The sequence below is a fragment of the Schistocerca americana genome, chromosome 6 (genome assembly GCF_021461395.2).
Source record: "Schistocerca americana isolate TAMUIC-IGC-003095 chromosome 6, iqSchAmer2.1, whole genome shotgun sequence".
Taxonomy (NCBI): domain Eukaryota; kingdom Metazoa; phylum Arthropoda; class Insecta; order Orthoptera; family Acrididae; genus Schistocerca; species Schistocerca americana.
Window position 1 is genome coordinate 77,247,292 of NC_060124.1, and position 25,984 is coordinate 77,273,275.

Genomic DNA, 25,984 nt, shown 5'->3' on the forward strand with positions numbered 1-25,984 from the left:
TCATGTGATATAATTACACATCAACAATTTTCGGATTTTTTTTGCTTCATCTGAGAATTTCCATTATTGTTATACTTGCTGGATGTTTTGGTTTGTGATCGCATTCTGTTACACACAAAGACTGCAGCACTCAACTTCTAGAAATTCTACTAGAATTAAAAAAGTCACAATACTGCAGCCACTAAGACATCAATTTATTGAGAAAGGAGATCACATAAATACAGAATTATGGTGATTTATGAGGTGAGGCTATAAAATAATGGAAGTGATGCTCTCATAGAGTAAGTACCCGTGTGCCAAAGGTTAGTGACCAATAGCTGTGAAATGTGAAGCCTTCTCAGTTGAATATGGCTTCTCTGGTATCTGTAGACAAATCAGTGTGGCCACAGCCTTTGTTTGTGTAAGAGCTGTTGTTTTGTTTTTCCAAAGAAATGATAAGCATAATAACAGAGCAACTTGTTGTTGAGAAGTTCCATATGAAACTTGGAAAAACTGTTATTGAAACCTACCTTTTACTAAAACAACTGTATGGAAAAGACTGGTTATCACTTACATGAGTTTTTGAGGGGTTGAAGAATTTCCAGGATGACTGAGAAGACATTGGAGATGACTCATACCCAGGATATCCTCCAACATTCAAAAGCATATGAAAATATCGAAAAAGTATGTAATCCAATTCAATCTAACCACTTTTTTGTGTATTCAGTCGATTGCTGAAACTGTAAGAACTGACTAAGAACGTGTAAGACAAATTTTATGTAAGTAATTTAACATGAGAAAAGGATGTGTGAAACTAGTGCCAAAGATTCTCATGATTGAACAAAAAGTAGTATGTCAAAATGTTTGTACTAACAGTTTCAGTACCATAAAAAATGATCCCAGTTTCTTGAAAGAGTGATAACATTTGACAAATATTGGTTTTTCACTTATAATCCCGAAACTAAACACCAATCCATGCACTGAAAGGGTCCAACTTCACCAAGAGCAAAAGAAGTTCGAATGAGCAAATCAAGATTCAAATCAGTGATGATTTTTTTCCCCATATTCATGGAATTATGTATCTTCACTGAGTTCCTGAATGTCAAACTATTAATCAACATTCCTACTTTGAGGTTCTTGCTCAACTTCATGAGAAAATAAGAAAAAAATGGCCTGAATTGTGGAAGAACAAGTCGTGAGTTCTGCATCAAGAAAATGCACCAGCTCGTACCACACTGCCTGTTAATATGTTTATGGCAAAGTACAGCATTCCAGTGGTAGACCACTCATCTTATTCACATGACCTGGCACCATGTGACTTTTATCTATTCCCCAAGTCAAATCTACATTAAAAGGAGCTCACAGAGGAAGATTTCTGTCACTGTTTCCATTGATGGAAAATTTGCATGGAACATTGTAAGGATAGAAGACAGACAAAATACATACTACAAGATTGCGGTCACAGCCTGGCCCAAGTTTGAGTCTTGCTGCCAACTCGAGACTCTCGTGCACAGTCAGGTTGTCCAGCATGGTAAACTCCTGCGTGATGTAGCAGCTGATGCGACGGAAATCGCTCCATGGCCTCATCCGACCATTCACGGTCACCCTGCCTGTCACGCCTGTGGTCCTGTGGATCATTTCAAATATGAAGCAGCCTGCTAAAAGTGAAACATATACCATAAATGATAATGGCAGAAAATGTTGGTATGGGAAGAAGAATTACAGATGGAACACAAGCTCATATAGAATAAGTTTGGAAATGATAATATAATTTGAAACAATGAGTTGTAAACAGAAGTTGGTCGCTCCAATAAGGTACACATATTTCAACATTAGCAACAGAGCAACATCTCCCCCCTCCCCCTCCCCCATCCTGACTTCAGCATTTGTCATGCACAAATCAGGGTTTGACACATAGGAATCTATTCTTTGTGTGTGTGTGTGTGTAGGCAATTTGGGGGGGGGGGGGGGATATCCACCAGTTGCTTAGTGGTTCTCAAGAACACTAGATGAGCTTTGTATAGTTTGCAGAAGAAGTTTATCTGTCCTGAACAAACTTAGTTTTAACAGACAATACAAATATCTGCATGTTCTTGTTGTGATCTTTGGTTTGAAGACTGGATTAATATAGCTCTCCAAGATAGTCTATTTTGTGCGAGACTGTTCATCTTTGCATAACTACTGTGAAACTACAGCCATCACAACCTGCTTACTGTAGTCAAACCCTGATCTCCCTCTGCAATTTTTACCCCCTACACACTCCTCCATCACTAATTTTAACTATTCCTTAACACCTCAGCAAGTGTCCTATAAACTGGTCACTTCTTTTGGTCAAGATGTGTAAGTAATTTCTCTTACTCTCAATTTGATCCAGTGAGTATTTCTTCACTACCGATTTAATCATCAACATTCTTCTGTAGCATCATACTTCGAATCAATGTCTTACATATCTGGTGATCTGCAGCTTACTCCCCTTGTCTATACTGTCTGTCATCCACATATCACTTCTGTATAAGGCTACATTTCAGACAAGATTTTGAACACATTTCCTGACACTTAAATACACATTTAACCTTGAAAAAATTCTCTTTTTCAGAAAAGCCTTTCTTGCTATTTCTGATCGCACTCATCTCTACTTCAGTTAAAATAGCAAAACTCATCTGCTTCTTTTAACATCTAATTTCCTAATCTAATTATGTCAGCATCACCTGATTTAATTCTTCTATGTTTCATGATTGTTGTTTTACTTTTGTTGATGTTTACTTTATAACCAGTTTTCAGCACATTATCCGTCTCCTTCAAATGATATTCTAACTTCTTTGCCACCTCTGATGGAATTACGATGTCATCGGCAAACCTCAGAGCTTTTCAGAATGAAATTTTCACTCTGCAGCAGAGTGTGTGCTGGTTTTGAAACTTCCTGGCAGATTAAAACTGTGTGCCGGACCAAGACTTGAACTCGGGATCTTTGCCTTTTGTGGGCAAGTGATATACCAACTGCGCTACCCAAGCACCACTCAAGACCCATCCTCACAATTTTACTTCTGCCAGTACTTCGTCTCCTACCTTCCAAACTTCATAGAAGTTCTCCTGCGAAACTTGCAGGACTAGCACTACTGGAAGAAAGGATATTGTTGGGACATGGCTTAGCCACAGCCTGGGGGATGTTTCCAGAATGAAATTTTCACTCTGCAGCAGAATGTATGCTGGTTTTGAAACTTCCTGGCAGATTAAAACTGTGTGCTGGACCGAGACTTGAACTCGGGACCTTTGCCTTTCACGGGCAAGTGCTCTACCAACTGAGCTACCCTAGCACGACTCAAGACCTGTCCTCACAATTTTACATTCACCAGTACCTCGTCTCTCACCTTCCAAACTTCACAGTTTCACTTTCCTCACCAATTTGTAGAACCGTCATACATGTAGACAGCGAGAAGTTACTGAGGAAATTGTAACATGTCGCTACTAATTACTTATTTCATAATAGGAAAGTGCATTCATCTAAAATTACATCTACATGGATACTCTGCAAATCACATTTAAGTGCCTGGCAGAGAGTTCACCGAACCATCTTCACAATAATTGAAACTGCCTGGCAAATTAAAACTGTGTGCCGCACCGAGACTCAAACTTGGGACCTTCGCCTTTTGTAGCCAAGTGCTCTACCACCTGAGCTATCCAAGCATGACTCATGCTGTGTCCTCACAGTTTTACTTCCATCAGTACCTTGTCTCCTACTTTCCAAACTTCACAGAAGCTCTCCTGTGAACGTTTGTTAGTACAGCACTTGCCTGTGAAAGACAAAGGTCCCATGTTCGAGTCTCAGTCTGGCACACAGTTTTAATCTGCCAGGAAGTCTCAGAGCTTTTATTTCTTCTTCCTGAACTTTAATTCTCTTTCCAAATACGTTTGATTTCTTTTACTGCTTACTTGAAGCACAGCAGTTTTTTTCAAGGTTACTACAGAAGCCTATATTTCAGTGTAGAGGGTTCGTAAGAAGAATTTTTTTCCATAGAGACAGGACTTCTATTTCAGAAGGTGCTTATCAAATTAAATACACACAATTTTGTTTGAATATCTTTTTCTGTTAATGAGATGAACATATAAATGTGATGATGAATGGTTAGAACTGTAAGTAGTAGGACTGGACTTGATAAAAAAAGTTTTTCTCACTGTTTGAAGAGTCACCAGAAAGGTGTGTATGTGTCATTACCATTCCAGAAGATGATGTGGCCTCCAGAGCCTAACCCACTCATCCAAGTTAGGAAGATAGGCAATGACATGAATTTAGAGACTGAATGTAGGAGTAAAGTACAAAGAGAACACTGTGTGGTCCGTGACTACTACTGAGGCTCTTGAAACGTATCTGCAAATTGGGGCTCTAGTGAATCTGTGACAGACCCAGTAAACTGACAGTAAATAAGAGCTTTCAAAACTGGAACAGGGGTTGGAATCAGAAATGGATCTAAAGACAGATGACACAGCAATGGACATGGATTGTAATTTGGAATGTTAAATATATATACTTGGAAGATGAAGAAGAACCTGATGACATAATGAAATGACAAAAACTGGATGTGGCGAGGATGGTAGAAACAGGGTGGAGAAGTGGAGGAAGGCCTGAATTGAGAACTGTGGTTAGACTGTGCTTGATATCTAGTATGAAGCTGGAGTGTGTGTAAGAGATGGAGTGATAGACGAAGTAATTAGAACAAATGACAGAATGATAAAGACCAATGAATAGGACAACATGATGATATTACAAGTTTGGAACCCCCTCCCCTCATGCTGTGTACATCAGAGGTAAAAGAGGAATTTGAACAAGAATTGCAGAAGCAGATATGGTAGGGCAGAACAATTGTAATGGGATACCTAAATTCACGAGTTGTTGTAGAAATGCAGAGGTATGGAAATGTATTTGGAGCAAATAGCTGGAGAAGTAGAAGCAAGGAAGGCAAAACGTTTTTGGACCTTTACAAAAATAATTGAATGGAAGAGAAACAGCCATAAGGTAACATGATGTAACAGTGATTGCTCTAAAAATCAGTAATTGATTGTATGTTAGTAGATTATGGGATGATAAGGAACATGGTTGGTATAGAGGTAACTATATAGAGGTAACTGAAGCATGAGAAAGCATTGATGTTAGTAATAAACATAAAAGAGATGAAGAGTGAAAGAGAAATGGAGAGTGAAAAGGAGTAGAAAGTGAAAGAGACAAATAAAAGTGTTAAAGGTTAAACAACTGGAGTGGAAGAAATAAAATTAGAGGAACATAAGGAAATAAAATCAGAGGAACATAAGAAGCAAAATCCCACTGGGCAAGCTGCAAATTATGGAAGACAAATGGAAGAGTTTTAACAGTGAACTGGAACTCGTATGAGCAACAGAGGTGTGTAGAAGAATTGATTATACTCACCGGATACAGTGGTCATTGCAACTGTGTAAACTATTCTAGCATGCCTCCCTGGGTTTGAATCCTGGTGCGGTACAAATATTCAACTTTCCCCTTTGATTTAAATCAGTGCCCATTGGCAGCTAATGTATTTAATTTGTTTGTGTCTTGATTCATAGTGGCTGTATGATCAAAATGGTAACTGTTCTTTCAGATATACCCAAAAGAACAGACAACAAATATCTAATTAAGGCGAGGATGACCAATGATCCCTTCAGTGCAGATGCACATCGAGCTCAATTGGTGAAATGCCATGAGTAAAGAGGATAGTGGGCAAGAGGCACTACATTAGCAGTGTGTGTGGATATGTTGAGAATTTTGGTCTGACGGGAGATGTGCTAGGGTAGTTGATGCAGTTGCAATGACCACTCTGTCCGGATGGCATGTGGATTAATGATGAACGAAAACCGAATGCATTTGTTTTTATCATAGTATGGCTTTACTAGGTAATAAGACAGTGTTCAAAAATATTCCCGGGTGTGTTAGAAACACGAAATTATGAGCTGTCCAAACAGCTGAATTCTGGAATTTGTGATGACACTCGCCTGCTTTGTTTCTTGTTTGTTGTCCTTGGTGTCAACGTATTGGCTGAAAAAATTGGGGTTTGATGTGCAACTATTGTTTACCATAAATGATGTAGCTGACAGATGCACAGTTGTGTTTCATAGTCTTTTACTTTCACTGTTCACATCACCCTAATATTACACAGTTATATGGCCAGTGCACTATTGTTTTAACTTTCCATAAGCCTCATTAATAGTTTGCAGGTGAACGTCCACATACTGCTACAACAGTTTCCTGTTGAATATCTATGAGCAGTACAAACCTAACCACAAAGTTCACTGTTCTTGAATAATAGAAAGGTTTGTATGGAGCAGACACTGTCATTGTTTTAGCACACAATCTAATTGTGTAGCACTTATTTCACAGTTAAGTTGATGCATTGCTGTTGATCTAACCAACACAGTTTTTCATCTGAAACTCTGCCGTGGACTGACTGTCTCGGGAGCAAAAATTGGGCCCTTATGTATCATCACAATAATAGGTACTGAAACTACACATTGTTCGAAGTTAAATTTACAGAAATTGCAATTAAAACATAACTCATTAAATTGACTGAAGACATCGAAAACTTCCTTCTTTTTAACAGTTTCTCCTACTGCAAGTGTTAAGCTGAATTATTTGTTTAAATAATAAAATTAACGTATATAGTTACACAAACAATACTTTTGACAAAACTGTTAATTACTGATCACACGCACACACACACACACACACACACACACACACACACGAACACACACACACACACACACACACACACACACACACACACACACACACACACACAAAATAAGAATACAGTAATTATTTCAGCACATACATGAATTTTAGCTATATCCACAAAGGTTCTTGCAGTAGCTGCACTGTCTTGTTTCAAGTCTTTTATATCTTAAATGATCTAGAAATTCTGCTATTGAATAGAAGCAATGATCCAATAAGAATGCCCTTAGGGTTTTACAAAAGAGTAAGAATGATGATATGTCTTTTACTTTATACGGAAGACTACTGTAAATTTGTATGGCGATGTTTACTGTTGAGGTTTTATAAGTAGATGTCCTTATTGACTGTACATGAAACTTTTCCTTTTGTCCATTTACATCTTTTAAATTATTTCTAATATATTTACAGATTTCTAGTATATACATACAGGGAATAGGGAGAATCAATGACTTTTGAAAGAGGGTTTGCAAGAATCTGTTTGTCAAGAATGTTGCATTGCTCTTACAGTTCTTTTTTGAGTTAAGAAGATGACTGAACTAGGTGGTGTATTACCCCAGAATATAATTCTGTACAGTAGGATGCTGTGGAATTGGGCAAAGCAGGAGTTCGGACAGTGCTATAACTTGCTTTGACAGAGAGTAAACGCAGACTGTAACATATTTTATTTAGTGTTCCATTAATTTTGTTTATATGTGTGTGTCATTTGAAGTTACTTTCAAGCCGTAAGCCTAAGAACTTTGTTTTAAGAGAAGATGAAGTTTATTGTCACACTGGTGCAGCATGCATCACCTTTTAAACAGAATTTTAGGATTTTTTTTTATTTTTTATTTTTTTGGTGTTTATCATAAGTTTATTCCCCTCTATTTAGCTGTTATGTAGTCTTATTAACAGCTGTTTGAAGCTGACTTGGGGTATTTGGAATTAATTAATGGTTGGCTTTGCTAACATGTTTTCGAACAGTGCCAAATAGATATTTTGAGACTCCTAGTAAATCATGTTCCAAATGTTTATAATTAGGACAGTATTTATATTTGTTTATATGTGAACAATAGAATTTAAGTTACAAAACAATTACTGATTTTGCCATATAATGAAAGTATTAACTAGGAATAGTCTAAATATATTAGCAAATCAATTACATTCATAAGTGTCAGTGCTCCCCACCCCCTCTTCAAGATTCTGCTATCAGCACAACCAATTTCCCTTTCCTATCCTGTTGAGACGTAGGCCATGTCTTGTAAAACCCTACCTGTCAGTACCACCCTGGAATGGAACAAATGAATCATATCCAATGCCAGGGTTTTGATTATCTCATCCTGCCCTGAAATGAGGGACATCCTCCCAGAGATCTTCCCACCCCTCCTAAAGTGGTATTCCATTGTCCACTCAACCTACATAGCTTCCTGGTCCATCCCTATGCCACTCCCTCTCCCAACCCCTTGCCACAAGGAACATATACCTGTATCAGACCAAGGTGCAAGACCTGCCTAATTCACACACACAGCATTTGTTAGTCATGTCATGTCCAGACTTACCCTATCTCATCAGAAGCCAGGGCATCTGTGAAACCAGCCATGTCATATAACAACTCTGCTGCAAACAATGCACGGTCTTTTATGTTTGTATGACTACCAACCAGCTGTCCACCAAGAGAAATGGCCATTTCCAGACTGTTGTCAAGAACAAAGTTGACCACCTGGTGACAACACACAGCTCAGCGCAACATGCTCAAATCCAACATCTGTTGCACAACCTGAGCATCTGTATCCTTCCCCCCACCACTAGCTTCTCTAAACGGCACAGATGGGAGTTAAGCTTGCAGCACATCTTTCACTCCAGTAATCATTCTGGCCTAAATCTCAGGTTGTCCACTGCCCTAGAACAATAAACCCAACAGTTTCCCCTTCCTCGATCATGTCGTCCCCCCATAATTCATGTCCCCACTCCACCTTCAGCATGTGCTGCTTCCCACCGCCCACTATAACACTATAATCGTGCCAGCCCATATACCTCCCACTCCTCCCTCATGCATTCCTAGCTGGCAAACTAGCCACCTCCCTCCGAACCATTAGCCACCTATCCTCAGTCCCTCTCTCTGCCTGCCAACTCCTTCTCGTTCTACCCACCCCACCCGACACTAATCCTACCACAAGTCCACCATCATAGGCACTGTGAGTCTAGCCAGCACCGTGTAGGAGCACAGGCATATGTGTGTGTGTGTGTGTGTGTTTATTTTATTTTATTGTACTCTAGCTCATCAAAAGATAACTCCAAATGCTAGCAGTATTTCTTTGTGTGTGTCTATTGACGACTCAATGTGTCCGCTTTTTGGTTAGAGGTCTCCTTTAATCCTGAAGTATTTACATTCTACAAGAACTTTCCTACAACATTTTCCTTAATTTTTGCTTTTCTTAAATTCCAGGTACATGTATATTGCAGATTATCACTTTTGTGTGGCTATAAAGGGCTATGTTTACTGGTTTTATTTTTCTCCTTAAATAAAATTGTGCTTTCTAAAAATGCAATATATTTTTACAATATTATGAGAAGGAAAATTGCTACTCACCATACAGCAGAGATGCTGAGTCACAGACAGGTACAACAAAAAGACATTCATAATTAAAGCTTTCAGCCATTGGCCTTCTTTTTGTTGTGTCTATCTGCGACTCAGCAGATGTGGTGAGTAGCAACTTTCCTTTTCATAATATTGTTACATTCCATCCTGGATTTTCCGTTGTTTGATTCAATATATTTTTATTTATTTATTCATCTATAACTCTTTCCAGATGGTAGGATACATCACTTGTTCATAAATATTGTCAATCAATGTATGTACAAGCACATATGTGCGCACACATGTGCACATGATCATGTGCATGCATGCTCATGCACACATCCAATCACAGTCTAATTTCTAACAATGGTACTAGGAGAACTGTAACTTGTCCTTTATTCAAAACATTCAAAATATTAATATTCTGGTTTCAACAATGTGACCCATAGGTACTAAAAGGTTGCTGCTGCCTGAACTAGATGATAACCTAACACAAAAAGTGTGGAAACCATTTGGAAATACGAAGAACATCTAAGGACTGTAATATGTGGGAAAGCCCAGAAGAGTTCTCTGTCTAGCGTTGGAAGAAAACTAACTGTTGTTTATGATGTCACATTTACAACCAACCTAAGTGCTCACATATAAAGATTTACTTTGATTTTTGATAACTACTTGGCCTCTGTTTAATGCAGAGCACAGTCTTACCTGAACCCAGACAGTACATTGAGGAGTGAGGTTTTCCCTGCGCCAGATGCACCAAGAACGGCAGCCAACCTGCCCGACAGGAAGCGGCCAGACACCTGCCTCAGCACTTGTTTTGGGGCAGCACCTGCAACACCACATTAACAGGTAGTAACTTCTCAGAGCAGTGAATTTCATAGGAAAAATTTTGAATATGCCATTGTGTGTAACTAGATCGCAGCCTCACAGTTCATGAGCAGGTGGTGTATTGTGTATGCACTTCTTCTGCGAGCCCACAGCTCGCTAGTCAACAGTCACTAAAAGACTGAAGCCTTTGAATCATCCGTCATACGTTCGAGTTAAGATCCATTTCTGCAAAAGAAAGTCCATAATCCAAAGAGACGACATCAAAACAGTAGGAAATTTTGTAGCAGAAATGCATGAGAGAGGCACAGCTTAATTCCTTCTGAACCACTTGTCTCCCTGGAAGAACCTATGTGCTATATGTAGTGAGAAACAACCTTCCTACACTGTTTACCTCTATTCTTAGCATGATACAAGAAAATATGCATGCTCATCCACGATAAATCTTATTTTCATCATATGAAGTGTGGGTGTGAGATGAAATGTCAATATTACTCCCTTGAGAAACATATATAAAAGGAAAACCAACTGTTGTTTTAGACAATTACAATAATATTGGCCCACAATTAAAGAGCACTTGTCCACCCTCCAAAATTGGGACCATGCTAGGGAGTGTGAAGGACGACCTAGGGCTATGTAAACTAGGCATTTACAACATCCCGTGCCAGTGTGGAAAGTCATACATTGGCCAGACAACCAGGACGGTGGACGTCAGATGCAAAGAACACCAGAGGCACACCAGACTCGGACAGGCAACAAAATCTGCCATAGCGGAGCACTGTTTGGAGCTCGGCCACTCGATAGACTATAACAACACCAAAATTGTGACACAGACGCCAAGATTTTGGAACAGTGTCATAAAGGAGGCCATCGAGATCAAGGTCACAGACAACCTAATAAACCGAGACAGCGGTTACCAACTCAGCTCGGCGTGGAGTCCGGCTCTGGAGCTTATCAGGGCTCAACGAAATGAACCAACAAACTCCTCAAGAAGTAGTAACACTGCAGGAGTAGCGCCAGGCGGGTGCGGACCGCGAACGCAACTCCCGACGCAGGACGGGCCTCTGACAGCCGCCACGACCGCAGATGATGGACGAGCCGAGCGCGGACGACCGTCGGAGCACCAGGGAAGTGCCAACAGTGCAGGATCAGAGCCAGGCGGGCGCGGACCGCGAATGGAGCGCCCAACAAAGGACAGGCCTCAGAGAGCTTCCACAGATGGCGCCCAAGTCGGGCGCGGACGTCCGAGGGAACACCGGGGAAGAGACAACACATTACAAGCAGCGCCAGGCGGGCGCGGACGGCAAAGAGAGTACCCAGCGCCTTCTGGGCATAAATACCGGACAAGATCCTCCAACACGGCAGTCTCAGGTAGCACCTGAAGAAGGTAACGAGTTACGTGGCCGAAATATTGTGCCAGAGCGACACAAACATCCGGCAGTAGACCCGATTATTCCCATGTAAAGATATCGCCGGGAAAGCCTGAAGAGTTACAAGATTGTTTCACGTAACTACCGTGCTGAAGTTCATGGGCATGAACCGAATTTATACATGAAAATAGTTACTTCAAATACAGGTAGTATATATGTGCCAAATTTGATCTTCAAAGCGTACACAAGTAAAACTGCTACAAGCCAACAAACAAATTATAAAGCACTGACAATAGGAAAGCGAACAGCGTAATATCCGATGCCTTGCCATCTAAGGAGAAGTCCCTCAACTCACTGTGTGACCTGAAACAAGAACTGGTGCCCCATTCGTCTACCAGGTGTTGTAAAGTAGGTGGTTAACATCGATAACCAACGCCCTTGAAAGACTCAAACTTGAATTACATACCGAAATTACGAAGCATTTAGAATATGTCTATGCAGCTACTACAAATTTGTATTCATTTTATAAAACGCGTTTAGTTTTCTTTATTTAAACCATTGCTAGTAATATGGAACCAAACAAATTTACAGTTTTGGTTTATTTCGAGAGTCAACGTGTTCGTTTCAAAATATATTGAGGTGTGTTTTTACCTACTGCATTTGTCTGATTTCCGGTCACACCAAGAAGAATAGTCTGCTTGCACAGCTTTCGTGTATTCCTACATTTTGCACTGTTGTGGCACTTTACTCACGCTTAATTTCTCATCAGTGCCAAACGCAGCAATTCCAGAAAAATCTGCTTGCAGACAACTCTTCCAGATGTAAGTGGAAACCATACAGAATGCAGTAAGGTAAGTAAAAACTAAAAACCACAAATCATATCTTTTGGAACAAACTGTTTTTAAAACGATGACTGAAAATGTGCTTGATTCTACACTACTATGTTTTAAACGAATAAAACAAAAGGCTATGGAATCCGGTACGTAATTGTAACAGAAAATTGAGCAAAATGCAGTGTATTTATCAGGACACGTACGCACACTACAATGCCAAGGCTGCAGTGTTGTCAGGTGCGATTTTCTTTGTTTCGAGAGATGGGGCTTAAAAATTTCGGATGTATAGGAAAAATTTCCACAAGAATTGTTATAAAATGATGTATGTGTGAGATATATTTTGTTTCAACAAATTAAAATCCCGATTGGTATAAGTCATCTGTAATGAAACATCAAACACAGCCTTCATTTTCCTCTGTTAGTCACCTTTGTAAGAATTACGTCTGCAATGGTTTAGCTGTCGATATGAACTGCCTGTTATTCAAAATATTAATTATATGTGCCATTTTTGTATGGTTCGTATGCTAAGAATTTGCAAGTGTCATCCTGGATATTTGCGTTACGCTCTCTTGTGACGGCCAATTCGCGCTATAGACACGAGGTGGCTGTATTGCTAAACGTTGTTACAAGCGGTTCCTCGTGAGGCAAAAATGAGTAACTTCAACTTTTTTTTTAAATACTTGTAGGGCTCTTCGGGGCTAAAGTTGTTACAGTGCATTTTCTTCGTTGTATTCTCCCTTCATAAAAAAATTCCATGATGGATTTCGGTATGTCGGACTGGGTCTTCCCTTGTGAGATCTACAGAGCTAAGTGTTACAAACATCAACACTAAACAAAAAACAGAATTCCAGTCCACATGACCCCGCTATACCAGTTACAGGTTAATATAACGAACAGCAACGTTGAGAGAAAAATCTAGGCTGCTTCTTCTTCCTCCCCAACATCCTTGTAAATGTCATTAGCCATCAGACGTAGAACTTCCGTGCCAGTAGGAAAGTCGCAACAGGACACAAATCTGGTATTATTTTTGGAATGTGAAAGCCCTATTGCCATGTCGTCCTAGTGCTCAGTCTTTTTCTTACTTTGGTCTTGATTCTGTTTATTGCCGAAAATATTCTTTTCACACTAGCCGACGAATGAGGTAAGCACAACAGCAACATCATCATGGCTGAAAACTCAAGGGAACATAGAAGTTCCATCTCCCCCTGACAGCATTCCAAAATTCAACCGGATCTCTGCTTTTTGGTCCTACCTCTGTATTTCTCACTGGCCTCCATTCAGTGCCGATTTCCTGAATATCGTTTATAATGAAACTTGGAAACTTTGATGTAAGGCCGTCAACAGTCGGAATTCCCTTGCCTCTGACGCAAATTGGTATATTGCTGGGGAAGTGCCATCAGTCTACAAAGCAGATTGATTACCAATCACTTGTGTGATTGGTTCTATAATATTGCACAAGTGTGTAGAACCCGTACCATATAGGATTAACAGGGGCTATTGAACGTATACAAAGAAGGACAGTACGAATGCTCATAGATTTGTTTAATCCGTGGGAGAGTGTTACAGATATAGTGAAGGAACTGAACTGGAAGACACCTGAAGATTGACGTAAACCATCCCGAGAAAGTCTATAAGCTAGGCTTCAAGAACCGGCTTTAAATGACTACTCCAGGAATACACTACAATCATCCTACGTATGGCTCACATATGGATCATGAGGATAAGATTAGAACAACAGCTGTATGCACCGAGGCATTCATACAATCATTCTTACCACACTCCATTTATGAATGGAACAGGAAGACACCCTAATAACTGGTACAATGGGACGTACACTTCGCCATGCACCTCACAGTGGTTTGCGGAGTATAGATGTAGATGTAGAAGTGCCTCCAAATCTTTTATAACATTATCTCTGAAAGCAAACCGCTGAATATCTGCTGAGCACTCTTTATCAAAAGGTCTAAGCATCGAAGTTTAAAGTTCTTCAATTGATCACAAGTCAGATTTGTGTTTTTTATCGATGTTCAATGAAACTTTTACCCTTACAGTTCATCAAGAAATATAAAACGAGTGGGATTTCGATACTGAACTTCTTTCAAGGGTAGATAATTTTCCTTTATGTAACATTCTAACACCATTTTCAGCGTTGGCTCAACATCACGATACATGGTGTGGATTTGAGGACACACTGATTTCGTTTTAAGATTGTGTTAAAGATAGGCACCACAAAATGCCAACAATTACGAAAGGGTCGTGCAGTACTATCTTTTAATTTTACAGAATTTTGTCGCTTGCCAGAAGTCTGTCGTTAGGCAAAGCATCGATAAAATAGTTTCAGAAAATACTATTGCTCAAGAAGACCCGATACAACCGTATGTAAAGGAAGCCATCATGTCTGACTGGGATGAAGTAATTTGTGCGGTTTCAGTTTTACAAAGTTCGGAAACTATTTCAGTTTACCAATACATTTAGGGCTACACCGGAAATACGCGTCCCTCGCTAGTTCTATGCCTCACGGAAGAAGGCGCATAGCGAAAGTGAATGGCAAATGCATTTCATCACGAACGACACTGGAAAATCTTGATTAAACGAAGTGGATAAGGTTTGTCACAGAAGAGCTTGACAGTCTTCTGACATAATGCATCAGTAAGTGGAATCAGTCCCATAAAGGCATCAATTATTTCGTTTCCTTCGCTCAGAACGCGTATTGTCAAACATAAATGTTTGTTATCGACTGTTGAGTTATCGACAATGAGGCTAAGTTTAGCTGTCTTGGGCATGTCAATTAGTTTCACCAAACTTGCCTTGCCTGTAACATTATTTATGGTCCCAGCTACTTTTGTTCTGCCACAATGAATATGTTTTGCAACTTGTGAATCAGGACACACTGCCTGGATGAGTTTCAAAAAAATGGTTCAAATGGCTCTGAGCACTATGGGACTTAACATCTGTGGTTATCAGTCCCCTAGAACTTAGAACTACTTAAACCTAACTAACCTAAGGACATCACACACATCCATGCCCGAGGCAGGATTCGAACCTGCGACCGTAGCAGTCCCGCGGGTCCGGACTGAGCGCCTAGAACCGCTAGACCACCGCGGCCGGCATGGATGAGTTTCGGCAAAGGTTCAGTAATCCGAAATCGTAAATCATGTTGTGCAACGAAACTAGCAAGGCAAATTCCACTGGCCTTAACTGTGTCATGTAATCTTGAGTTGCCATTAACTGATGACATTACGTTAAATTTAGGTTGCCTTTGCTGGGCACTACAATTAATTACATGCTTCTGACCACTGGCGTGCTTTACTGTATCACTTTTCCTAGACCTAATTTTTAGATCACAATCACATGCAGAGCAGGAGGCATTATAATATTATATTGCTGCTTCTGAGCTAGCCACTAAAGATGTTTCCTTTTCCCATTAGGGATTATCTTGAGTAGCACATTTTACGTTTTTTGGCGATGTCACTATAGATTCAGAATCCGACTTCGAACCCATATCTAAACAAGCACAGCACCCCTCTACTTTGCACAAGCTTACGGTGCACCCGGTAACAGCCACGAACCGCCCAGTCCCTTGCACGCGCTTTGCTGCCCATATGCTCCTTTGTTGAATCGGCAAAACTTTGAATACAGCTGGGCAGGGTTTGTTTTTCATGGCTTTTCTGGTCCATGCATCCAAATAATGCTTCAGTGGTACAAAGAAGGCATATGGATACGTTCCGTCGGTAGAGAAAGAATCCATGTGGCATTGGACTTCTATGCCGTTCATCTTACAACACGACGGGCTGAGTGTGTTATATTACGCCAATTCTGCTTCTCTGCAATCCATGATTTTAATGACATATATTTCAATTACTTTTATATAGTTTAGGAAAGCGGATAATGATGGGTTCTGCAGTGCGACCCTTTTCCTGCCACTTTTTCTCTTTTAGCGTAAATGATTATGCGTAACTGCGCAAGTGGTCTATATTTATCACATTTGCGGAGAGGAATCGGATGGTATGATCGCCTCTGAACTGTAATTAGCGGCATTGTTGGAAGCTGCCATTTTGAATACGGAATGTAATTTGATTAATTATGATAACATTACAGCTCATGCAAGAGATTGATGTATCCTGAAATGCAGCTATGAAGATTATTTATGGAAAAATAAAATTTCATGAATTGAAAAGGTACGTTTAATTCTTTTTAAATGAAATTATTACACAACTTGGACACTGATTCCCATACTGCAGAGTGAGTACATCATAGCGCCCAAGGCGGCTTTCCCAAGGTGTACGATAGCGCCTCTGACTATTTTAAGAACTTTCAGAGTTGATGATCTCCGGAATTCTGAAGAACAACGGAAATTTATTCCAGGTTCGACTTCGGCTTCGAGAGACAGAGTGTGATTACGACCTGTAAATGTCCTTTACACACTATTAATCATTTTGATTTTTAGATCTGAGAATTCAAACGAGAATTAAATTAATACCTGAAAGTGTGGGAGATATTTGTGTTTAAAACATTGGGGAAGCGACTTCTCTCGCCCGAAAGTTTCCATTCCAGTAACCAGACATTATTCAGTCATCATAATTTAACTTCAATGTTATGGGAAGAGAAGTTAAAATATTACTTGTTCCAAACACTTTCAAAAATGTACTGCTTAGTAACATTTCGCATGCCACCTCACGACATTGACCGGGTCACACTGTAACCTTAAAGCGAGAAATCAAAAACGAGTTAGCAGTTCCATCCGAACAATTCCAGCAGGCAAGCACATCGCCTGAGCAACACCCGACTCGACCGCAGATTAAACCTTAGCTTCACAAGTCATTTTTCTGTCACTCTCTGTTTCGGATGCGGTCTGGGAAACCGCTATATTTAAATAGTCATAAAAATGGACTTCCAATTTCAGTGAAAGAGTTCTGCGTTTTGTGTGATTGGTTACAGTGATGCCACACAAAAAACATTTAAATAAATTTTAAAGTTTATTTTTACGAAAAAAACGCATCTAAACAGAAAACTGCAGAAAATGAAATAATATTACGTTTTGATGTTACTGCTATGGAAAGTCAGATACCCTACTCTCTAAATCTTACTTTTTGCTATATTTTTATTGTTTTTTATACATGTAATAACAAAAGTATAAAAAATTCCCATAAAACATTCAAAAACTGAAATTATACCAGAACTTCTCAGTTTCATTTGCAGAGGTTTCCTTTGCACACACTGGAAGTTTTTGTAGAGAATTCAAGTTATATTGACTTCTTGCGGCCTGGCAACTATAAGCGTCTTTCACTTCTTTCTTAGGTGACAGGTGGAGCGTGTTTTGCGTTTTTCCAATCGTTTTACAACGAGCTCTACTCTCGGTAATACTACATCCAAAGCAAGGTGAATGGATGCACGAAGCGGACAGCATATGTGATAGCTGTTGACTCGCTTTTTATCTGTGGTGTCACCAACGAGTATGCAAGCTTCTTCAGAAAATTAAACCGGCTCTCCTGAGCATTGTCTTTGTAGAAATTATGAAGGACAAACTCATTCACTCCACTTAAGTTACTTCGATCAAATATATTTGTAGCAGAATCTGTAGCTTAACATTCAGTCTCTACCCTTTTGTCTTTATCACTTTGATCACTTGTTTCATTCAAAAAATTCACAGCTGACAAAACAAATTCGTCTTCACTTCCTCACTCTTCCTATTCTGAATTATGTTCACTTTCTGTTCTCTTGTCACTATAAGGTCCATCACTTCCTAAACTGTCCTCAAATCATTCTAAAATAGTATCCTCAAAGTCAGGGTCCGTAATACAAACAGTAGACGCAGTCCTATCTACTGAATCCATAACGAAAAGTGCCAGATGCGGTCTCAGAGACCGTTAGCGCGAAAGACGCAGTAGTAAGTAGTATAGGTCCACATCACATTCAAGGGGCTGCTGTTACCTTGACTGCTGACTAAGGAAACCACTGGGGGAAAGAACGACTAGATAAGGCTGTAATCTCGTACCCCAGCCATATGCGTTAGCAACAGAGTAACAATAAATGCTAGCAGCCTATGGGATCGCACCTGGGACGCCAAGGTTTAGACCGACTCCCACTTCTACCCGATCGCCGCACGAAGCTTTCGCGCTCAGCAACGACAATCACACATTATTCAAGGATTGTCAGCGAGCAGCCATTACTTTGCAATTACCCAGGCAAAACAAGAGGCAGCTGCAACATACACTCTGCGATAAAGCAGATCGATAAGTTTACGATCCAGCGTTACACATAGCGCCAAATACGAGGGCAGTTCAATAAGTAATGCAACACATTTTTTTTCTCGCCCAATTTTGGTTGAAAAAACCGGAAATTTCTTGTGGAATATTTTCAAACATTCCCGCTTCGTCTCGTATAGTTTCATTGACTTCCGACAGGTGGCAGCGCTGTACGGAGCTGTTAAAATGGCGTCTGTAACGGATGTGCGTTGCAAACAACGGGCAGTGATCGAGTTTCTTTTGGTGGAAAACCAGGGCATCTCAGATATTCATAGGCGCTTGCAGAATGTCTACAGTGATCTGGCAGTGGACAAAAGCACGGTGAGTCGTTGGGCAAAGCGTGTGTCATCATCGCCGCAAGGTCAAGCAAGACTGTCTGATCTCCCGCGTGCGGGCCGGCCGTGCACAGCTGTGACTCCTGCAATGGCGGAGCGTGCGAACACACTCGTTTGAGATGATCGACGGATCACCATCAAACAACTCAGTGCTCAACTTGACATCTCTGTTGGTAGTGCTGTCACAATTGTTCACCAGTTGGGATATTCAAAGGTTTGTTCCCGCTGGGTCCCTCGTTGTCTAACCGAACGCCATAAAGAGCAAAGGAGAACCATCTGTGCGGAATTGCTTGCTCGTCATGTGGCTGAGGGTGACAATTTCTTGTCAAAGATTGTTACAGGCGATGAAACATGGGTTCATCACTTTGAACCTGAAACAAAACGGCAATCGATGGAGTGGCGCCACACCCACTCCCCTACCAAGAAAAAGTTTAAAGCCATACCCTCAGCCGGTAAAGTCATGGTTACAGTCTTCTGGGACGCTGAAGGGGTTATTCTGTTCGATGTCCTTCCCCATGGTCAAACGATCAACTCTGAAGTGTATTGTGCTACTCTTCAGAAATTGAAGAAACGACTTCAGCGTGTTCATAGGTACAAAAATCTGAACGAACTTCTCCTTCTTCATGACAACGCAAGACCTCACACAAGTCTTCACACCTGAGAGGAGCTCACAAAACTTCAGTGGACTGTTCTTCCTCATGCACCCTACAGCCCCGATCTCGCACCGTCGGATTTCCATATGTTTGGCCCAATGAAGGACGCAATCCGTGGGAGGCACTACGCGGATGATGAAGAAGTTATTGATGCAGTACGACGTTGGCTCCGACATCGACCAGTGGAATGGTACCGTGCAGGCATACAGGCCCTCATTTCAAGGTGGCGTAAGGCCGTAGCATTGAATGGAGATTACGTTGAAAAATAGTGTTGTGTAGCTAAAAGATTGGGGAATAACCTGGTGTATTTCAATGCTGAATAAAACAACCCCTGTTTCAGAAAAAAAATGTGTTGCATTACTTATTGAACTGCCCTCGTATGTTGACGTGTGGCGATAAAAATTCCTCTGTCTACTTAAGTGCCGTTTAAATTCAATTCGTCTTGTCTGAGTTGCTGAAAGCAGGCCCACCTCAGATGGGTAGTTGGCTTCTCTGACTATAGACTGTACTCAAGACCGAAAGTATCTTCTCTGACGATTGTCTAGAACCGCAAATGTGGACTGCCCTCCTTCCTGGTATGATAAATGCGAGCATGGCGCCTTCATTAAAGCGAGAGATTTCCTCAGATATTTCGTGTGAGTTGCGTCAACGAACGGTTATACGAAAACAAGGAAATGAATAAATGGAAGCCATGCTTTCCTCCTCTGAGGTAACTGTCGGTCACGCTGGTATGTTGACATGCGTTGACCGAATTCTCACACAGCAGAAGTAACAAATCGTTTCGAAGGCGACTGCGAAAATATGTGCAGGGTGTTCGGAAAGCTGCTGTGCAGGTACGATATACACACATCAAAAAAAGTCTTGCATCAACCCTGTTCCGAGAGTTCCGGAACGTGTACAGAAAATTGGAATAGAGATCAACATAAAAATCATTTCCGCCCTTTTCATTGCTAATGAAAACCACACATTGCATGTTGTATCACCATACAGCGAGACCTTCAGAGGTGGTGGTCCAGATTGCTGTACACAGCGGTACCTCTGATACCCAGTAGCATGTCCTCTTGCATTGCTGCATGTCTGTGTTCGTCGTGCCATACTATCGACAAGTTCATGAACGCGCTGTTGGTACAGATTGTCCCACTCCTCGACGGCGATTCGGCGTAGATTCCTCTGAGTGGTTGGTGGGTCACGTTGTCCATAAACAGCCCTTTTCAATCTATCCCAGGCATGTCCGATAGGGTTCATTCTGGAGATTATGCTTGCCACTCTATTCGAGCGATGTCGTTATCCTGAAGGAAGTCATTCACAAGATGTGCACGATGGGGGCGCGAATTGTTGTCCACGAAGACGAATGCCTCGCCACTATTCTGCCGATATGGTTGCACTGTTTAGGTTTAAGTAGTGAAATAAGTTCCAGGGGACTGATGAGTTCAGATGTTAAGTCCCATAGTGCTCAGAGCCATTTGAACCATTTGGACGGCATTCACGTATAGTATAGCCATTGCGGCGCCTTCCACACCACCAGCGGCACCACGTCGATCCCACATAATGCCACCCCAAAACAGCAGGAAACCTCCACCTTGCTGCACTCACTGGACAGTGTGTCTAAGGTGTTCAGCCTGACCGGGTTGCCTCCAAACACGTCTCCGACGATTGTCTGGTTGAAGGCATATGCGACACTCATCGGTGAACAGAACGTGATGCCAATCCTGAGCGGTCCATTCGTCGTGTTCTTGGGCCCGTCTGTACCGCGCTGCATAGTGTCGTGGTTGCAAAGACAGACCTCGCCATGGACGTCGGGAGCGAAGTTGCGCATCATGCAGCCTATTGGGCACAGTTTGAGTCGTACCACGACGTCCTGCGGCTGCACAAAAACCATTATTCAACACGGTGGCGTTGCTGTCAGGGTTCCTCCGAGCCATAATCCTTAGGTAGCGGCCTGAACGAGGCGTGTCACCGTCAGTTCCTGTCTCTCTGTATCTCCTCCATGTCCGAAAAACATTGCTTTGTTTCACTCCGAGACGCCTGGGTACTTCCATTGTTGAGAGCCCTTGCTGGCACAAAGTAACAATGTGGATACGATCGAACTGCGGTATTGACTGTCTAGGAATGGTTGAACTACAGCCAACAGGAGCCGTGTACCTCCTTCCTGGTGGAATGACTGGAACTGATTGGCTAACGGACCCCCTCCGTCGAATAGGTGTTGCTCATGCTCGATTGTTTACATCTTTGGGCGGGTTTTAGTGACTGTGTCTGTGATACAATATCCACAGACAACGCATATCTTCAGGAGTTCTGGGAACCGTGGTGATGCAAAACCTTTTTTGATGTATGTGTGTGTTGGACATGAGGTACACTCTTGATTTTATTGGAAAAAACTTTCTACTGATTTAATTGTGATATGCTTCTCACATACACTGTTATTTCAGGTTTTAAGTCACTACGTGTGCATGGGCGATTGCCGTACAAAACACCTTTTGGTCCGCCCCCCCCCCCCCCCCGACAAAAAAAGTCTGATGGAGAAACGTCCTGCGAGCGAGGGGGCTATAGATTTTTTGAGAGGACACTTTCCCAAAATCCTTCTTCCAGAAGTTGTTGTTAACAGTGTGCGCAGTGGCGCCATCTTGTTGAACTGTGTGTAGCTAATTTCGTCTTCCTTTAACTGACCAAAGATATCGTGGATCATTAAACAGTAAGTTCAGGGTTTTTTCAAAAAATAATGGTTCAATAATTCGCCGTCTGAATGTTGCTAACCGCACTCCAATTTTCTGATCATGCAATGGCGTTTAAAGCACAGCATGCCGAACCTCCGTTGACGGTAGTGGCGTGTTTTGTGCAACAACATGACCAGAGAGGTGTAACCAGGCATCGTCTGTATAGAAGTTGACGTCAGGAGCATCAACGGTATTCCTCTCAATAAAAGATGTAAGCCATTTGCAGTAAAGAATTCGCTTTTGATGAGCCACATCTTTCAATTCTCGCGCTGCTTTCACTTTATGCGCCTCATCGTTTCGAGAACGTTTTCCCACACAAGCGACTTATTTCGTACATAGGGTTGCCATCAGTCCCGATATATCGGGACCGTCGCCAGTATGGACCTTCCTGTTCCGAAATCCCGACAAGACTCAACTTTGTCCTGATTTTGCAGAATACATATACATCTACATGATACTCTACAAGCCACCTAATGGTGTGTGGCGGAGGGTACTTTCGGTACCACTATCTGATCCCTCCAACCCTGTTCTACTCGCGAATAGTGCGTGGGAATAACGATTGACGGTAAGCATCTGTATTGGCTCTAATTTCTCGAATTTTCTCCTCGTGATCAATACGCGAGATGTATGTGGGGGGAAGTAATATGTTATCTGACTCCTCCTGAAAAGAGCTGTCCCGAAATTTCAATAGTAAATCTCTCCGTGATGCACAACGCCTCTCTTGTAACGTCTGTCAGTGGAGTTTGTTTAGCATCTCCGTAACCCTCTCTCGCCAGCTAAACGATCCCGTGACGAAAAGCGCCGCTCTTCGTTGGATCTTCTCTATCTCCTCTATCAGTCCTACCTGGTAGGGATCCTAGATAGCTGAACAATAATCAAGAATCGGGCGAACAAGCGCCTTATAAGCCAATTACTGTTGGAGAAATGGGCTATTTCTGTTAATAAACATCAAATATTAGATTGGATGACGTTACTTGAAACCTCAGCTTGGGTGATGACTGAAAACACTATTATATACGTGGCTAAAATGGTGTGAAAATTTCAGGCGACAATATTTTTCAGGAGTATTTCTGAAGAGCTTTTTAGAAAGTAAGCTTGGCTTCAAAGAACGGAAGTCGTAAACATGTCGTGGAAGAAAGATGGATTTAGTTTCTTAAGGAAACCGAAAATCCTGAACGCAAGTGCCAACTGCTAAAATTTTGAGAGAGTTTGTTTTATATTCCCGCACACTACGTCGCTGTGGAAAGAGTATTTTCGCCGAAGTCAATCCACCGGACTGATGAAAGAAATCGACTGTTGCCAGGGACTGTAGAATCACTCTTACAGTGCCAGTTTTACGCCATCTGACTTGCATGGAGTTTTATAAATACGTAAAAGGGAAAAAAGACTTACTGAACAGGTGAAATCTTCCGAAAAATATGGTGTACCAAATACTCCTGCCGCAACAAGTTCCATGTAATTGTGTTCTAAATAAAAAGTAATTATATCAAATAAATTTTTTAGTTCATTTTTACACCCCAATCTCAGAGTGTCCCGACGAGGTCCCAGGTAGATATGGCAACCCCACTTTTACACCTTCGCCGGTGTCAGTTTTCGTCAATAATGTATATTTGGAATATTCATTAAACTGTCGTCGACATTGTCCATTGCACACAGTTATTGTTCTGTTAATGACAACAAAACCATATTTGTTTCTTCGCCAGCAGTAATTACAGATGGGATTAAATTTACTAAAAAACGTATCACCACTGGCATAGTTGCCGCATAACACTCGGGTTCAGGATCCAGTGTGGTGCTTTGTAGTCTGTGGTGGACAACTGCCAATATATATCACCTATTTATCTAGACTGGAAAGAGGTGTGGCTCACTACTTATAGTTTTAAAAATAATTTCAATGTGTGAGCTACATTTTGTACACAGCTATATATGACGTAAAATGCCCTAAATCTGAACCTACAAGATGCAAAAGAATCAAAAATTTTTATCAAATGATTATCTCGAAATTAAACAAGAAAGCTTGCATAGCGAAGAATCCACATCTCCAGAAACAGTGGTTTTTAATCTATTTTATTTTTTTTGTAAAAGGTTTACTCAGAAACTAACTACATAGACATACCTAGCTGCGCTTTGTTTACATAAAAGCATTTCAGAGGTGCAGTAGTTGAGCCGATATTTGGATCTCCACAATCAGTTCTGGAACTGGCTTCAGGCTGCAGTACTCAGCATCTCGCCACAGCACAGTACAGTATGTCTTAGGATGCGGAAACATTCCACTCGTGTGGCCCCAGCCTTAATGTTATACTAATTTCTTTCACTTTTTTTGTACACAAGTTCCTGTTTTATACTGAACTTATTACTTAACTCTCCCCAGTATCCTGGCAACTTCTTAATATTCTTGTGTAAATGTGTCCACACACATCATGTACATTATAACATCCCTTCAGTTATACTCTTGCTGCTATTCATCTCTTAGTTCTCCTGTGTCTCTCTTGTCCTAAGGCACGATGCGCATGAATCGGGAACCTAAATTTGTCTTACACGAGGTCTCCTATTGATAATAACGACTTATTGTTACTGTTAGCTTTCTCCGCAATAATCAAACTTCACAGAATACTTGCTTTTAACTTAGCCTACATTGATACCCGCAACATACATAGCCATCCTACAATGTGCTTCGTTTATGACACAAGTGTAGACGTAACCAACATGGTCTTAGAAACGGCAGGACCTCGAGTGAAGAGTGGTGGTCATGGGAGGTGATGAACAAGTCATTTTTTGCAAGTGGGTTTGTGTGAAGAAATGCAGATGTGTTCCGGGTCTTTCGATCTCATGCAAGTGTGCTACGCAATCAGAGATCACCCAAAAAAATTGTACATGACCTCCTTCGCGCTTCCATACCTCTGCATCCCATTAGTGGTTGCACAGCAGTGTGGTACATCATAAAGAAGCTGACAAGCGTCTTCTGGCCTGTCCACTTTAGGGGGGCAGACGCTGCGTTTCTTCACACCTGCGTCCGGCCATCCTGATTTCGGATTTCGGTGATTTCCCCAAATCTCTTCAGTCCAGGATGGTTCCTTTGAAAGGATTCGGTCGCCTACATTTCCCATCCTTCTCTAATCCTATTGGACAGATGACCTCGCTGTCTTCTGGCCTGTCCACTTTAGGGGGGCAGACGCCGCGTTTCTTCACACCTGCGTCCGGCCATCCTGATTTCGGATTTCGGTGATTTCCCCAAATCTCTTCAGTCCGGGATGGTTCCTTTGAAAGGGCTCGGTCGCCTACATTTCCCATCCTTCTCTAATCCTATTGGACAGATGACCTCGCTGTTTGGTCCGATCCCCTGAATCAACCAATCAACCACTGCGTTTCACTCGTAGCTACCATAATATGGCTAATTAAGTCACAGGAACGGAAAATGGAACATTGATTTTGGAATAAACCCATAATTTTTTGTAAGGCATATGTGGACTGCATGTCTGTCTGTAGTACACTGACAGCGCTCGAAATGTTACATAGTCCTCTGTCGGTGTACAGTATGCTACCAGCGCTTTGTGAAAGAAAGGAGCGAAGCAAAGTGCATGTGCTCGACAACGATCCAGCACATCATCATTAGTTGGTACGTAAAAAGGTGGTACTGGTTGCGAAGTAGCATCCACTCGGTGACGAAATGACTCGAATATTACCGACGCTGGCGAAACTTGTGAAACAACTTTGGCTACTAAATACAACAACAGGAA

General features: G+C 41.4%; 1 protein-coding gene across 1 annotated transcript in view; it reads right to left on the reverse strand.

The window, feature by feature from the left end:
* LOC124619806 (ATP-binding cassette sub-family G member 4) overlaps positions 1 to 25,984 on the reverse strand; it is a 378,218-nt gene that overhangs the window by 45,980 nt on the left and 306,254 nt on the right. The window contains exons 2-3 of the mRNA XM_047146401.1: positions 9,978 to 10,101; positions 1,426 to 1,606 (exon numbers count right to left, since the gene is read on the reverse strand). Coding sequence (XP_047002357.1) covers positions 1,426 to 1,606; positions 9,978 to 10,101 — 305 coding nt within the window. The remainder of the gene's footprint in view (positions 1 to 1,425; positions 1,607 to 9,977; positions 10,102 to 25,984) is intronic.